This window comes from Nicotiana tabacum, chromosome 13 (assembly GCF_000715075.1).
Source record: "Nicotiana tabacum cultivar K326 chromosome 13, ASM71507v2, whole genome shotgun sequence".
In the NCBI taxonomy this organism is placed as follows: Eukaryota; Viridiplantae; Streptophyta; class Magnoliopsida; order Solanales; family Solanaceae; genus Nicotiana; species Nicotiana tabacum.
In genome coordinates this window covers 81,898,810-81,916,632 of record NC_134092.1, presented here as the reverse complement: position 1 = coordinate 81,916,632, position 17,823 = coordinate 81,898,810, and the positions used below count along the sequence as shown (strand labels likewise).

General features: G+C 41.7%; 1 protein-coding gene across 1 annotated transcript; it reads right to left on the bottom strand.

Annotated features, from left to right (window-relative positions):
* Nucleotides 1–13,452: 13,452 nt before the first annotated feature.
* LOC107800001 (membrane steroid-binding protein 1-like) lies at nucleotides 13,453–15,765 on the bottom strand. The gene is made up of 2 exons (XM_016623142.2): nucleotides 15,334–15,765; nucleotides 13,453–14,113 (listed from the first exon to the last, which is right to left on the bottom strand). The coding sequence occupies exons 1-2, from the start codon at nucleotides 15,642–15,644 to the stop codon at nucleotides 13,735–13,737; spliced, it is 690 nt and encodes a 229-aa protein (XP_016478628.2). The 5' UTR covers nucleotides 15,645–15,765; the 3' UTR covers nucleotides 13,453–13,734.
* Nucleotides 15,766–17,823: the final 2,058 nt, after the last annotated feature.

Here is a 17,823-nt window from a genome sequence, read left to right as displayed (position 1 = left end):
TCTTCTTCAAGAACGCCACCACACCTCTCGATTCATTGTTGGGTAGAGCAATGGTCTCAACCCATTTAGACACATAATCAACCGTGACCAAGATGTAGGTGTTTCCACAAGAACTCATAAAAAGACCCATGAAGTCAATACCCCACACATCAAAGATATCAATCTCTAACATAGTAGTGAGAGGTATTTCATTCTTCTTCGAGATTCCACCAACCCTTTGGCATTCATCACATCTTTTCACTAAATCACTTTCATCCTTGTAAAGAGTAGGCCAATAGAAATTGCAACTTAGCACTTTGGCCGCCGTTCTTGCTCCACAATGGTGACCATCATATGGCGAAGAATGACAAGCTCCAAGAATATCACTTTGCTCTTCTTCTGGTATGCATCTTCTAATTACCCCATATGTACAAATTCGGAAAAGGTATGGCTTATCCCAATAATAATCTTGACAATCCCGTTTGAGCTTCTTCCTTTGGTTTGAAGAGAACTCATCCGGGATAATTTCACACACAAGGAAGTTTGCTAGATCCGCGAACCATGGCACATCCTTAATTTAAATAGCCAAGAGTTGTTCATCGGGGAATGAGTCATTGATTTCAAGGCCATCATGCGGCCTCCTCTCCTCCTCCAAATGAGACAAGTGGTCCGCCACTTGATTTTCACTCCCTTTTCGATCTTGGATGTCAATATCAAACTCTTGGAACAATAGCACCCATCTCATCAACTGAGCTTTGGAATCTTTTTTGCTCATAAGATAGCGAAGTGCCGCATGATCCGTGTAGACAATAACCTTCGCACCCATCAAGTATGGGCGAAACTTCTCAATTGCGAACACAATGGCAAGGAGCTCTTTCTCCTTAATGGTGTAGTTGACTTGGGCACTATTCATGGTATTACTATCATAGTAGACCGGATAAAAAATCTTGTTGATGCGTTACCCCGAAATAGCTCAAACCGCTACGTCACTAGCATCGCATATGAGCTCAAAAGGGATACTCCAATTAGGAAAGGTGATAATGGGAGTGGTTGTCAACTTGAACTTTAACAATTCAAACGCTCTCATGCATTCATCATTGAAGTGAAACTTGTCATCATTCTCTAAAATCTTGCACTACGGGTTCACCACTTTTGAGAAATCCTTGATGAAACGCCGGTAAAATCCCGCGTGGCCTAAGAAACTCCGCATGCCTTTCACTGAATTTGGAGGTGGAAGTTTAGAAATAACCTCAATATTTTCCTTGTCGACTTCAATGCCATTCTTAGAGATCTTGTGGCCAAGGATAATGCCTTCCTCGACCATGAAATGACACTTCTCCCAATTTAGCACCAAATTCGTTTCTTCACATCTTGCCAATACTTTATCCAAATTTGCCAAGCAATAATCAAAGGAATCCCCAACCACCGAGAAGTCATCCATGAAAACTTCAAGATAGTCCTCTACCATGTCCATGAAGATCGCCATCATACACCTTTGAAAAGTCGATGGTGCATTACATAACCCAAATGACATCCGCTTGAAAGCAAACGTACCATAGGGACATGCAGAAGTTGTGTTCTCTTGATCCTTCAAATCAATAAGGATTTGGTTATAGCCCGAATATCCATCTAGAAATCAATAGAAAGCACGGCCGGCCAACCTATCAAGCATTTGGTCAAGGAAGGGAAGTGAAAAATGATCCTTCCTTGTGACTTTGTTGAGCTTGCGATAGTCCATACATACTCTCCATCTAGTCACCGTTCTTGTGAGAATCAACTCATTCTTATCATTAGTGACCGCTATCATACCGCCCTTCTTTGGGACACATTACACCGGAGAAGTCCATGAACTATCGAAAATGGGGTAGACAACCCCGACATCTAACCACTTGATAATCTCCTTTTTGACGACTTCTTGCATAGCCTCATTGAGTCTCCTTTGATGTTCAATAGATGGTTTGGCGTATTCCTCCAAGTTGATCTTGTGCATACAGAATGCGGGGCTTATTCCCCTAATATCCTCCAATGTCCATCCAATAGCCTTCTTCCTCTTATGTAGCACCGCCAATGTAGAGTCAACCTGCATATTAGTCAAACAAGAGAAATAACCGGTAGAGTAGAACAATGGCCAAGAAATTCATACCGAAGATGTGGAGGCAATGTCTTCAACTCTAAAGTCGACGGTTCTTCAATTGAAGGTTTTGTAGGAGGAGTTTTCCTATTTTCAAGATCCAAGAATAGTTTTCGGGGTGCATAGTTGTACGACCCCATTCCTTGAAAAGAATTCACACATTCCATGAAGCCATCCATCTCGTCATTATCAAAGTTGAGCAAGACGGCCTCCAACATATCACCCACATTGATCGTGGCTCTTGTGTTATCAACAATCACATCGGTCACCAAGTCCACAAAAGAACACACTTCATTGCTATTTGGTTTTCGCATAGATTTGCACACGTGGAACACTACCTTTTCATCACCCACCTGAAAAGTGAGTTCTCCGACTTCCACATCAACAAGAGCCTTCTCCGTAGCAAGGAAAGGTATTCCAAGAATAATTGGTACCTCATAGTCCACTTCACAATCAAGAATGACAAAATCCGCCGGAAGAATGAATTTATCAACACGAACCAATACACCTTGAATCACTCCTAATGGTCTCTTCATGGTGCAATCAGCCATTTGTAATATCATAGATGTGGGTCTTGGTTGCCCAATTCCTAAAGTCTTAAAAACTGAATAGGGCATCAAATTAATACTTGCCCCAAGATCACAAAGAGCTTTAGCAAACTCGGCACTTCCAATGGTACAAGGGATTGTGAACTTACCGAGATCTTCTAATTTAGGAGCCATTTAATGCACAATTGCACTCACTTGATGAGTGACTTTGATAGTTTAAAAATTCATCGACCACTTCTTTGTCACCAAATCCTTCATAAACTTTGCATAACCGGGCATTTGTTTCAAAGCTTCAACTAATGGCACATTGATCGAGAGACTCTTCATCATGTCAATGAACGTTTTGAATTGATTCTCACCATTTTGCTTGGCAAGCCTTTGAGGATATGGAGGAGTAGGCTTAGGTAATGGTGCCTTAGCCTTTTGCACTACCGGTTCCGGTATGTCAATAACGTGATCCCTAGACGGGTTTACTTCCTCTTGAGTCTCTTCCACATTGTCATCAATATCAATCTGCACTTCCTCATGTGCTTGCACCACATTGTTCGGGATCTCTTCTTCTTGTACCACTTGCTCATCATCTACAAGTTGCCTTTGACTTGAGGTGGGTGCATTCCCACCTTTTCCATTTCTTGTAGTAACGGCCATGGCATGCCCCGTGTTGTTCCCACCCTTTGGGTTCACCACCGTGTCACTTGGTTGTGCCCCATTAGGACGAGAATTTAGAGCTTGAGAGATTTGCCCCATTTGCACTTCTAAGTTGCCGATCGATGTGTTGTGTGAGGTAAGTTGGGCATCGGAATCGACATTATTCTCCATCATTTACTTGAACATGTTCTCAATACGTCTCATTTCATTGGTGGAAGAACTAGGACCATGGGAAGGATAAGTAGGCGGGTTGCTCGGTTGTTGATACATCGGGGGCCTTTGAAAACCCGACCCCTGATTGCCTTGATTGTTACCTCCCCAATTGCCTTGGTTATTGTTGTTATGCCAATTCCCTTGATTATTGCCACCACTCCAATTTCCTTGATTGTTATTGTTATTCCAATTGCTTTGATTGTTTCCACCGCTCCAATTACCTTGGTTGTGAGAATTCCAATTTCCTTGATTATTTTGAGTTCGCCATTGTTGTTGGCTTAGGCCTTGGAAGTTGTTTCTGTTCCCTTGAAAGTTGCTCACATATTGGACCTCTTCTTCTTGGTCATTATAAGAGTCATCTTGATCAAATCCACTATCTTCTTGCACAAAATTGTCCACGCTTTGTTGCACTTGTGGACCCTTTGTTCTCAGTTTGTTTACCATCATGCTTACTCCCTCCATTGCATTGACTTGCCTCGGGTTTTGCACTAGTTAAAGTTAAGCCTTTGCCAATTGGTTCATGGTGGTAGTCAATTCGGCTATGGCTTGCCCATGGTCATGCAACTCTTTGTGAAGGTGAATCACATTGGGATTACCTTGTGGAACATTAGCCCGGGATTGCCACGCCGATGAAGTATCCACCATTTTATCCAAAATATCGCACGCCTCCACATAAGGCATAGTCATGAAGTTCCCACCGGCAAATTGATTCACTACACATTGGTTGGTTGTGTTGATACCCCGATAGAAAGTTTGTTGAATCATGTTCTCTGTCATATCGTTGTTGGGACACTCTTTAACCATTGTTCTATATCGTTCCTATATCTCGTGTAGTGATTCATTGGGCTCTTGCTTGAATGCTAGAATTTTATCCCGAAGTAAAGCCATGTTCCTGGGAGAGAAGTACTTAGAAATAAATTTCTCTGCCAATTTATCCCAAGTATGAATGGAATCGTTTGGCAAACGTTCCAACCAATCTAAAGCTTTCCCCCGTAGAGAGAAGGGAAAAAGCCTTAGCCTCAAAGCATTCTCGGAGACATTTGTTTGCTTACTCCCCTAACACGTATCCACGAACCCCTTCAAATGTTTGTATGCATTTTGACTCGGAGCACCGGTGAAGAACCCTCATTGCTCAAGCAAGGTGAGCATCACGTTGGTTATTTGAAAGTTGCCCACCCTAATATGGGGAGGGACTATTGCACTTGAATATCCTTCATTCGACAACACCCGGTGTGGAGCCGCTCGTGGTGGAGGTGGGGGTGGAGCGGTCACATTGTCATGAGGCACTCGCACTCGTTTATTGGCTTGAGGTTCAAGAGGAACCTCATCCATTTGATCATCCTCAACGTCCATATCCACCAAAGCAATGTTTCCGAGCTCATTGTTTGCCATGGTTGCACCTACAATTTCCCAACACGTTAGTAACACGGAAGGAAAATAAGATATTCCAAAAACACACCCAAATATAAAGCTAACACTATTTTTAACTCCCCGGCAACGGCGCCAAAAATTGACCTATCGTGCAATGCACACCTCAAATTAAGGTATGACACGATCGATTGCAATTATAGTAATCCAATGAAGAGTCGGGATCGAATCCACAGGGAGCTATATGGGAGTTAGGAGTATATATTCTAATGCGTGAATTTGAATTATCTTAATTTGCACTTCCACAAAATGGTTCTGCTGCTATTTCTATTTTAAAGCTAAAGATTGCAAAGTAAAGAAATAAGACTAGGATAATTGTTTTAGTTGTTTTTCAAGTTTATAAAAAGCCTAGGGCTATGACCATCGCCTAGGTGTTCACCTAATGGGATATAAACCTTAATGCTTATTTTGTTGATCGAGGTGTATTATAACTATCAACTCTCAATTACCCACTCAATACCTCTCGGTCAAGGAGTGGTTTTGCCCAATATGACTTTCTCAAGTCCAAATGGGCATCACACAAAACGGTTGATAAAAGCTCAAGTCGGGTTATTACTATCTCTAGGTTGAACCCTTCAATTGGGTTAATCAATCTCTCGATTGACCCAATTTTTGTTATCCACGTTTTCCTAGACTAAGTCTTTCTTTCTCAAGTAGAGACTAAGTCAAATAGGCATGAACTAATATTTGCAACCATTAATTTCACAAATTAAAGTATGAACAAGGCTAAATAATAAATACCCAATCATAAACAAGCACTAAATTAGATACCCATAAGGTTTACACACTAGTGTTGGGTCACAACCCTAGTAAACATCTAGCTACTCATGCTTGAAATTGAAAAAATAGAAGAAGAAATACTAATTAAACTCATATTGTAAAGTTAAAATGTTAAAATCTATAGTAAAATACTCCAAAATATAGAAAACTTCCAAAAGAGGCAAAGAAAAACGGCTACAGAACTTGCTGATCTCACAAAATTAACCTAATTTTGTGAAACTCGTCTATTTATACAAGGCTGGAAATTTTAGATAAAAATGCCCTTCGGGACGTTCTGCGGCCGCACAATTCCATATGCGGTCCGTAGAATTCTTCATCTTGTAGGAGCTGTGATTCTGCGGCCGCACAATTCTGAACTGCGGCTGTGAAGCAATATTCTAGCGGTCCACAGATTTAACATTGCGGCCGCAACTTGGTCTTCTGCGTCCATATCTTCACTTTTGCGGCTGCAAGGCACTTCTTCTGCGGCCGCACAATTCTTGTGTAGTCCGCAATTCTGAAGGACTTGGAACTTGGAACTTGGAAATTTTCACATCCTCTGAAGTTGATCTCAAGCTCTTCTTTTGCGGCCACACAATTCCTGTGCGGTCCGCAGTTTGCTAGAAAGTCTGCTGGGATTTCCTTCATTGTTTGCGGTCGCAGATGGAATTCTGCGAACCGCAATTTCTTATGCGGACCGCACTTTGTATGAATTTGTGCCCTATTGTTGCCTTGTGCTCGGACTACTCCTCTTTGAGTCAGATTTCATCTCGGAAGTCTAACTTCCAATATTCCTGCAATTTTGCATATTTCATTAGTTTCGGGAACACAATTCAATACTTTTAGACTAAAACAAAAGCTAAAAGGCGCTAATAAGTAGTCAAAATCCCCACTTATCAGCTACCCACAGGCAATGTAGTTAGACAATCTATTAGGACTGTGAAATTGACTAACAATGAGGTCGAATATGAGGCCATGATTGCAGGTCTCGAACTAGCCAAAAACTTGGGGGTTGAGGTGATCGAAGCCAAGTACGACTCCCTCCTTGTGGTAAACCAAGTTAATGGGAAGTTCGAGGTCAGAGAAGAACGAATGCAAAGGTACCTGGATAAGTTGCAGGTAACATTACATCGGTTCAAAGAATGGACTTTGCAACACGTACCTCGGGATCAAAACAGTGAGGCCAATGCCCTTGCTAACTTAGGGTCATCGGTCGAGGATGACGAGTTCAACTCGGGGGCAGTCGTACAACTTATGAGATCGGTAGTGGAAGAAGGCCATGCCGAGATTAACTCAACGAGACTAACTTGGGACTGGAGAAATAAATATATAGAATATCTGAAGACCCAAAAACTGTGCTCGGATATAAAAGAATCGAGGGCCCTACGTACAAAGGCAGCCCGGTTTAGCATGTCCGAAGATGGAACCCTGTTCAAGAGAACATTCGATGGCCCACTCGCGATACGTCTAGGACCATGAGATACCGAGTACATTTTGAGGGAAATCCACGAAGGCACCTGTGGAAATCATTCAGGCTCTGAATCATTGGTTCGAAATGATTAGAGCCGGCTACTACTGGATCGATATGGAAAAGGACGCGAATGAGTCGTACGAAAATGTGATGAATGTCAAAGACACGCTCCGATGATTCATCAGCTCGGGGAGCTACTGCATTCGATTTTGTCACCATGGCCGTTCATGAAGTGGGGAGTGGATATCGTTGGCCCCCTTCCGTGGGCACCCAGTAAGGCTCAATTTATATTGTTTATGACTGACTATTTTTCTAAGTGGGTGGAAGCCCAGGCATATGAAAAGGTCAGGGAGAAGGAAGTCATCGATTTCATTTGGGATCACATCATATGCAGGTTCGGAATGCCGGCCGAGATCGTGTGTGACAACGGGAAACAATTCATCGGCAGCAAAGTTAGCAAGTTTCTCGAAGATCATAAGATCAAAAGGATCCTATCAACACCCTACAACCCTAGTGGGAACGGGCAAGGAGAATCGACCAAAAAAACCATACTCCAAAACCTCAAGAAGAGGTTGACCGACGCCAAAGGAAAATGGAAGGAAACCCTGCCCGAAATCTTATGGGCATACCGTATGACCTCGAAGTCCAATACCGGGGCCACCCGTTCTCACTGGTTTACAGCGCGAAAGCTCTAATACCAGCCGAAGTCGGAGAACCAAGTTTCTGGTTCCAATATGCAACCAAGGAATCAAATGACGAGGCTATGAACGTGAGCCTTGATCTATTAGATGAAAGGCGCGAAGCAGCCCTTGTCCGGTTGGCCGCCCAAAAGCAACGGATCGAGAGATATTACAATCGAAGGGACAACCTTCGACACTTCAATGTCGGGGACTTAGTGTTAAGGAAGGTCACACTAAACACCCGAAACCCAAACGAAGGAAAGCTGAGGCTGAACTTGGAAGGACCTTATCAAATTATCGAGATCACCGGTAAAGGATCGTACAAGCTCGGAACGATGAACGGTGAGCAACTACCGAACAACTAGAATATAACTCACTTAAAGCGATATTACTGTTAAGGTATGACCCCATTCATTTCCTTTTAGTTATTTACATTACGAACTAACACTTACAGACAATCATCAAAGAACGATACAATCTTTAGGCCTGAAAGCACGCGTTGCACGCTTTTTCCCTTGAACCGGTTTTGGCCCAAATGGGTTTTCTGGCAAGGTTTTTAATGAGGCAACAGTAAATCGTGCTAACTTAAAATTGAAGGCCGGTTACGAACCGATATCGAAGATCACGACAACAGTATTCGAGGCCTCTCTACACTTGGCCCCGAACACTGGGAGGTACACCCTTGGATAATGACTTTAGCAAGGAAGGAAACTTTATGATTGAATGGTCTCAGCTCGATCGATAGGATTTATTGTAAGGGCCAAACGGTCAAATGAACCATGCCTACATAGACTACTCGATCCCTGGCATAAAACTTGTACAAATGTGTAACTATTATGCACAAGAATAAAAAGAAGTTTATACCTTGCGGATAAATATCTTGTCCCTTAAGAATTTTTCTTTTTTCTTTTCCTTTTAAGGAATTTCTAACATTCGATCCCCTAAAGGTATCAAGCCCAAGGGCCACCTTTATTCGGGTTCAAACAATCACTCTCAATCGGGGGCTTCCGTCCAAAAACAAACTCGGACGGCTCGGTCTATCGAAGCCCGGGGCACGAGACCTATTAGGCAACGCCCGAACCTTAAAGGCTATGGCCATCCCCATTCGGGGACTGTTATCTTAGGCAAGCCCGGATAACTCGGGGTAACAAGCCCACTGGGCAACACCCGAACTAAAGGCTACGGCCATATTAAAACGGCTCGGAGATATCCGAGACCCGTAACAAAAAAAAGGCATTCAAAATTTCATAACCGGTTCTAAAGGCTACCTTCAACAAACTATAATCTAAACAATCATAAGTACTTTGGGGAAAAGGTTTCTGGTCATACCAAACCCACATGATGCCTTAAACAAAATAATGTCGAAGACAAGGCCTGTTTGAACCTCCGAACATGACCTAACTATTTTATGCTAAGGCATTTCGACCTTTGCAAACATAAAGAATAAAGCAAAGGAAAACAAAATTCTTAAACTGTCGAAGGGAAAAATAAGCCTTGTATATTATATACAGTCTTTACAAAGGCCAAATGCCTTAATGAAAAATACAAAAGTACACAAGTACAAAAAACAAAAACAAAAAAATTCTACAAAGGCATCTAAATAGCCTAGTCTTCTCCACCTCTGGGTCTATCGAAACCCTCGGAGTCTTCTTCTTCTTCGAGGTAGGCCAACTTCTTGGCCTCAGCCTCGAACCCTTTAGCGGTTTCGATCTCGGCTGATAGATCTAAACTCCGAGCATGAATCTCCTCGAGGGCCTCTCTTCGCGATTGCCGCTTCTCATAATCAACAATGTCCTTCAAGCGGTCCTGGGCCGCCTCGCCATCAGCCTTATATTGGGCCACCATTTCGTCGGCGTCGGCTTTAACCACCACGGCCGCTGACTTGGCCGTTTCAAGTTCCTTGGCCATAATTTTTCAATTAGAGGTAGCCGAACTTAGCCAAGACTAGAGCTCTTCAATCTTTTTGGCTTGCACCTCGGCCTTTTCCTTTGCTGCTCGAAGCTGGACCTCAGCCGAAGCCAGTTGCGCCCGAGCAGCCTCTTTTTCTGAGGCCAAAAAATCCATCATGCCCCTCCATTCATCGGTCTCGGCCTTGATAGCATCCATCTCAGCTCGCAGTTGATCAATCTGATCGATTTTTTGTTAGACCTGCGGATTCCGACCATTAGTCACCGAACCTAGCTCTTCGTCACTAAGATCAAATATTTTTACCTGCTCGACCAAGTCGGCATGCTCCTTTCGAGCCACCTCCAGCTCAGCTCGGAGGCTCTTAACCGCCCCCTCGCATTGCTCACTGAGAAGTTTGTACATATCTCTCTTCTCAATAAGCTCTTTGGCTTCGGCCTCGAGGAGACTCAGCTCTTCTCGATATCTGAGGAAGGTCTCGTGGTGAAGCACCGAGTCCTGCGAATACAAGGAAAAATACTAAGATTATTAAGTAACCAAAACTGGAAATTGAAAAGGTTTGGTAACACCTTACCCGATTCAATATCTATTGTGCTTCGTTGAACAAGCATGGAGACTCCACCTCGTTCATCTTTGATTAGTCTTCTTCAGTCACCAGGCACCGGAGATAACTAGCTACCCCAACAGGCGCGGAAAGGACCCGGGCATCCTCCGGAATAGAGATAATGATCGACTGCTTCCGACCGGGATCGGCACTCGGGGCAGGGAATCGGTTGACCAATCTCGGGCTCGAGTTAGACCCACCTGTCCCCGAGGGTGGACTTCTTCTTGGTACTTCTAAATCACCCAATCCGGTGATATCCTACGTGGAAATAGAGTCCACGCCGTCAAAAAAGCTTTGGAGGGAATCGTTCGCTCCTTGGACCCCCTCATTTGAACGCTCCTTCGCCGCTTGAGCTTCATCAAACATTGAGTCTGTGAACTAAGGCGATCCCGTTATATCGATGACACCGGGTGGAGCAGAACCGGCGTCTTGAGGGTTCTCAACCCTCATTGATGCATCGACCTCTTGAGTTTGGGATGGATTGGCCTTTATCGTCCCCCCTTCGGTTGATGCCCGTTCTTCAGAGACCGATGGCTCCTGGGCCACTAAAATTTCATCCTCTTCAGACTCGTCCCTGAGCCGGTAGAGGGAGTCCGAATCAAGTATTCGAGAGCTGGAGGTTTCATTTGGCTTGCGGATGAGCCTCCTCCTTGGTTTCTTTTTCTGCGAGCTCGGAGAACTCTGAGCCCTTTTTCTCTTCTTCTCTTCAGCCTGTTTCGGAGCAGGGGACTCAGTGGGGAAATCGTCACTACCAGATGGGGGCCTCATTTGAACTTTCTTGGGTAAACCTGCAAAAAGAAATAAAACAAGTAAGGACTTAATCATGCAAAAGGGAAACGAAATATTACTCTTGAAAGAGATCTCACCATGCGAAGAGCCTCCCATCGGCCCTTTGAAAGATCGCACCCCGAGCGCTCGGAATAAGGCCTTTGTGATATGATGCCCTCGACCCATTCCTTGAGTCGAGGAACTGCATTCGGGATCCGAGCAACAGTTGCACCACCATAGGACACCGATAAGAAGGAAGGAAAAAGGGGATAAATTAAATTTTGGAAACAAAATTATACTTACGTTTCATGTTCCACTTCTCAGGGAACGACATGTGCTCGGTCGGGATCAAGTCTGAGGTCCTTACTAGGACAAAACGGCCTAGCCAACCTCGATCCTTATCTTCATCGATACTCGAGAACGCGGCATTACTAGCCCGACGGGCGAGCTTGATCAATCCCCCCGGTAGAGTCGGGGACTGTATAAACGCATGAGGTGGTCGATAGTGAAAGGGCACCCTTCGATCTTGCTTACAAAGAAACGGAGGAGGATTACGATCCTCCAGAAAGAAGGGTGAATTTGACCAAGGTTTACGTCGTACATTTTGCAAAAGTCGACGATAACCGGATCCAAGGGGCCCAATGTGAAAGGATAAATGTAGACACTTAAAAATCCCTCGACGTGGGTGGTGATGGCTTCGTCAGGTTCGGGAACCACCACATGTTTGTCAACCCAGTTACAATCCTTTTTGACTTCGGAGAGAATATCCTTGGTGATCGAGCAGATGTACCTCGAGACCTCCTCACACCGACCTGGTATGGAGGAGGGCTTTTCGACTTTAAAATCTGCATTGACCGGGCCCCCCCCCCCCCCGGGATGAACATTTTTAGAGGAGGTTCCGGTGTTGGTTCCTCGACCACAACACGTGAAGCGGTCTCTTCGGTAGTCGGCCGCGAGGTGGAAGGAGTTTCTTTTTGGGGAACGGTTTTGGAAGTTTTCGCCATTTCTTTATGGAAAGGAAATAAGGAAAAGGCGAAAGTTAAAAGAGTACACTCGATAGTTTGAGATAAAAACGGATGAGAGTTCTTATCAAAGATCTCAAAGTAACCAGAATATAAGTGCTTGGAAGTATTGAAATTTCTTAGGAACGAGGGCAGAAGGTTTGAATGTAAAGTTTGAATGAACAAATGAGGGGGTATTTATAGTTTTTCAAATGTCATTAAGACTTGACTGACGAGACGTTTCAACTGTTTTGTCGTTTCTATCACGGGGTATCGAAGTCAGGATCGGAAGCTCATGTCGTTTCTCGTCGACTACTCTCTGAAAAACGAGGGGACTACCTGTATACGGTCAAAATCGAGCTCGCTTACGACATGGTAGATTATGCTCGGAACATGACAACCAAGGGCTGAAGATCGACCTTGAGTCCCATCGAGCTAGAACGCGGGGTCAGAATACATGCCTTCGAGAACATTGAGTCTGAGACCCCGGAGTCGATCTTAGCCCTGAACGAGCTCGAAGAGACATTGTTAGCATAACCAACGGAAGACCGAAATATCCGTGACCGGTCAGATATTTCGGCGGGAATCTGGACGCTTATCAATAAGGAACCGGCAATCAGTTAATCAAGGAATTTTTGCCTTTTATAGAATTGTACCTAAAGTAGGACTCATCTACTATATAAAGGGGGTCTGATAATTCATTGAATATATTGTAACACGCATCCCAAAGCAATATATCATTATTATTTAAGCTCTTGTTCTTCTGTATTCTGATATCGATTGAAGCGTACCTGGCTCGAGGGTGATTAACCTCCCAAGGCTAAGTTTGTTCAATTCCTGTGGTTTGCATTTACTTTACCATTATTTATTTCAATCGCAATCTAATTTATCGTTGTGTCAAGTTAGTTCACGTATCCTTAAAACCACTTACAAATTCAATTGTTATCCGATTTTGAGAATAAACAAAACTAAAGCTATTAAGTTCGGATTAACCGATAACTTCTAACCTTCATCCGCCCTGTCCATGGGCCACCTTGAGATATCCACATAGTCCTTCAAAGGCGGCATAGGGAAAAGGCAAAGCAGAAAGGTCTTGCTTTGCGCATCGTAAAATCAAAAATAGCAAGCAATGTCTCCTTCAAGTGGTGCAATAGAAGTACTACCATTACAAACTTGACACCCCAAAGTATAGAATTTAGAGTATAGTATGCCAGCTAACTTGGGTCCATACCGAACTTCTAGACTTCTCTTTCAGTGTGAAGTCTAGAATGCTTCAAAAACACCAAAAGTAAGGGCGGAAAGAGATGAGACATATTATTGGTAATATGTGGATACTGCACCTGCAACATTTAGAGATGCACTGCTTTGAGATAAAGAGGTCTTTCCACCATAATCAAGTATTACATCAATAAAACGCCTATAAAAACAGGAAGTAAAATGCTTTCTTCATTATTTCATACAACAATTTAGACATTTAAACTAACTTGACTGCCAAGGAGCCTCATGTGACACAAGATAATAAACAAATGCACCGTGTCATATTTTTTTGGATCTCCACAAGAACAGTTCCCTCTGGTTCTCAGCTTTTACTTGTCACCATTAATCCTTGTTGTCGACATCAACATCAGATTTGTCCACAGTTTCAGCAACAACACTCTTTGATGGAACATCATCTTCCAATGGCTTGGCACTCGCTGATGCACCATCCTCGGCTGGCTTAGCTTCACGATCAGTTGCTTCAACAGATTCGCCGTTAGCTGCCCCATCAATTACTGGCACCGCCTGCTTGATAGTCCCAACTTTGACATATTTGCTCATGAATTTGTATTCCCAATCTTGTAAGGCCTCAAGCTCAAAAGGACCAAGGCCAGAGATATCCCCGGTGAGATCTCTTTCCTCAAAGGACATCTTGGCAAGAGCTCTACTAGCATCCTTACCAGCAAACAATGCATAAGGTCCCCCAGGTCCATAGAACATTCTGCACAAACAAATACAAGTTTAAACACAAAGATGTTGTAGCAGCACCTACTGTTGAAAAACTACTGAAAAGATGACAGCCCTCAGCAGCTCATAAAGCTTAACATTGATCAAGATACGTTAGGTTTACATGTGAGTATACAAATTTATACAGACTCATGAATATTTGATTTATCAAGGATATAGTCCTAGATAAATTTAATGTATGGTGGGACTAACAGAAACACATCTAAAGCAATTTGACCTCATAATTCAATATATAATAGATCTTCATTTGACGGTTTGTTTGCTGATACAAGGAAAAAAGTACATATTAAACATTTCAGAATCCAAGAGTTTTAGAATCAACCGAAGCAATTCAGCACTCCAACGAGATTATAGTGGACGTAATAAACTAGAGAAACAACAAACCAAATATGTCTACTATCTCCCCAAAACCTCAACAAATAAAAATAAAGACATTGGTTGAGAAGACTAGTTGACTACAATGCAAAAGGTGATCTATGATTGCAAAAATGGAGAACTCGACTCACTCGTCTAAGAATCAAGCATAGGTCACCTTTGCTATCTTAAAGAATTGGATCCGAGACATCTAAAAGCCCTTTGGACCTCGATCAGTTGCCCTTCGACTAGCCCTCACCACCTTACCAGCAGTGTTACACAATTAAAAGACGTTCAAGAAAATTGGGAAAAGAAAACATTTTAACCAAAGCTTTCCCCATCAAATCGGGCACCAAAAGTAAGAGAAAAAAAATGCATACCAATTGTAAGACCTACACATCAATCCCAATTTCCACAAATTTCCATTCCTACTCCAGAATAATAGGCAATTTCCATTCCTACTCCAGACTATTAGGCAATGGCGTGTAATACCAGGTTGCAAAACCTGAGAACTTCAGCATAATTCACTTTTTTTCCAGCAAAAAAGTAATTCACAGTACTTGCAATACACAATGAGCAAAAAGTCCAACTTCTCCAAAGCCATCAAGACTTGTTATGTGCCCAAAAGTGCATATAAAGTTTCCAACTTTTCCACAAGACATCATCTAACAAAAGTACCTACATTAACAATCAAGAAAGGAAAATCCCACACCCAAAAGCAATCTCAAAAATCAAAGTCAAAATCCAAAAGCATCTAAAGCAGAAACTGAAGACTATGCAAAAATGTCACATACCCAGAAGTCAAAATAGCTTAAAACACTAGCGGACAAAGAAAAAAACCTGCTTTGAGAAACATCATAGATCTGACCCTTAATAGCCATTAAAAGAGGTTTCTTGGGATCAGCGCCGTCATACTCTTTCAACTCTTGTTCAGTAATTTCTCCAAGTTGAACAGGAGGGGGCAAAGGCTGCATCTGTTGCTCAAAATCTCTTGACCTTTGGTGGTGACCATGATCAGATGAACCGAACAAACCCGAGACAACATAGTAGAAAGCAAGAGCCAAAGCAACAACTGTGAAGAAAGTAGCAGGAGATAGACCTGTGTATGCTGTGATTGAATCTTTAATGGTGTCCCATAGTTGTAGGACCATGGTTCTCGACTTAAAAGAGAGATTTGTGGAGTGGAGAAATATCTGTGAAATTGGGGCGAGATTAACAAAGTGGTGTGTTGAATGAATAGGGGCGGCAGGGGTTGTTTATCTAGTGGCAAGTGTCGCGTACAGGACTGTAGTGACAGACTATCTTAGACCCCTTTTTTTCTTTACAGCTTTATTTTGGATTATTATTTAATTTAATATTTAATATTCTCTACGTCTCAAAAATATTACTAGTATATTTTTTAGGCCAATCGAGACTATTAAATTATTAAGTTCAAAGTGATAATTTGGCCAGCATAAAATCGTCAAGTTCAAGGAAATCACGATCTATTTTGCCATTATATTATTTTTACTACCAAATTGGAAAAAAAAGAAAGAAGAAGAAAGAAACAGAAGGAAACCACCTATTTTCATCATTCCTGAAAAGTTAACTAAGAAGTTATTGGTATCATCTATATTTTTCGTTTGTTGGAAAAAAATAAAAATAAAAATAACAAATTCTTAGCATGAAACCCAATATTACAGTTGTGACAAAAAAATATTTATATTTGTAGCACACAATTCTATTAAAATAGGAATATTATTTATTAATCCATAAACATAAGCAATTTGAATGGAAAGTCAATGATTCTTTCTACAAAAATCATGTCCTTTTTTTTTTCTTTATCTATTGGCTTTCCTTCTTTTTCTTCATCTTCTTAATTTTATTTTATGCCGAAACCAATATATTTTCTAAATTTGTTCCATTCGTTTTCTTTTTAATTATCTTTCTTAAGTTTTTCTCTTTCTTCTTTCTTCCTTTCTTAACATAAAGATCTTACTTCGATAATAATATATGTTAATATATACAAAAACGTATATATAAAAAATATACATTGTATTAACACATATAAAATATATAAAATATATACATAAAAAATACATCTTCAATTAAGATGAGACATGTGAAATATACATAAAAACATATATCTTAAATTTAATTAAGATGGCATATAAATATACAAAAAACATATACATAAAAAATACATCCTGAATTAAAATGGCACTTGACATATAAAATATATTTGAAATATATATTAAAAATACATCTTAAAATAAGATGGCACTTCATAAATAAATATACAACAATTATATACATAAAAATACATTTCGAATTAAAGTGATACTTGATATACAAAGTATAAAAGACGTATAAATCAATACATCTTGAATTTAGGTGGCATTCACATATTGTCACGACCCAAAATCCCAACCTGTCGTGATGGCGTCTATCTCGATATTAGGCAAGCCGATAATCTCAATAAACCACAATTTCTCTTAAGTTTGAAAATATAATATTTAAATACAATAAAAAAATCCCACAAATACTTATACGAACACTCCCCCAAAACCTGGTGTCACTGAGTACATGAGCATCTAATATGGATACAAGTCAAAAGAAAACGGTCTATAATAGTCTAAGACCAAATACAGTAAACATGGAGATAGGGAAGGAGAGACATGATCTGCGAAACACGACAGCTACCTCTGAATCTCCGAAAAATTAACTGTGCGAGAAAATTAACACTCGCTATCTCCAGAAGCACCTGGATCTGCACACGAAGTGCAGGGTGTAGTATGAGTACAACCCACTCAGCAAGTAACAATAATAAATAAGGAACTAAAAATAGTGACGAGCTACACAGTTATAGTTCATTTTCAGTAATTCCAACAGAGAATAGACATGCTTTCAAATCCAGCAGTTTAAGTCAAATCAATTTATACAGTTCAAGTTCATGTAATCCGAATATAAAATCTTTCAGAGAATTTCACAACATTGACAAATAGCAACTAAGCGCAACAACAAATGAAAAGTAAGTACAACCTCTCAAGGCAACAATCACTCCACTCGTCACAACAACTCAACCACTCGGCTCTCATCCCTCAGCACCCATAGTCAATGGGTACTCGCGCTCACTCGGGGTGTACAGACTCCGGAGGGCTCCTACAGCCCAAGCGTCATAATCTGCACGGATAACTCACGTGCTCCACGGACAACTCACATGCTATAATATCCTGCATGGATAACTCACGTGCCATAATATCCTTACCTCACCGACAGGCCCTCGGCCTTACTCAGTCCTCAACCTCTCTAGTCTCTCGGGCTCTCAGAAATCACAAAGATCAGCCCAAA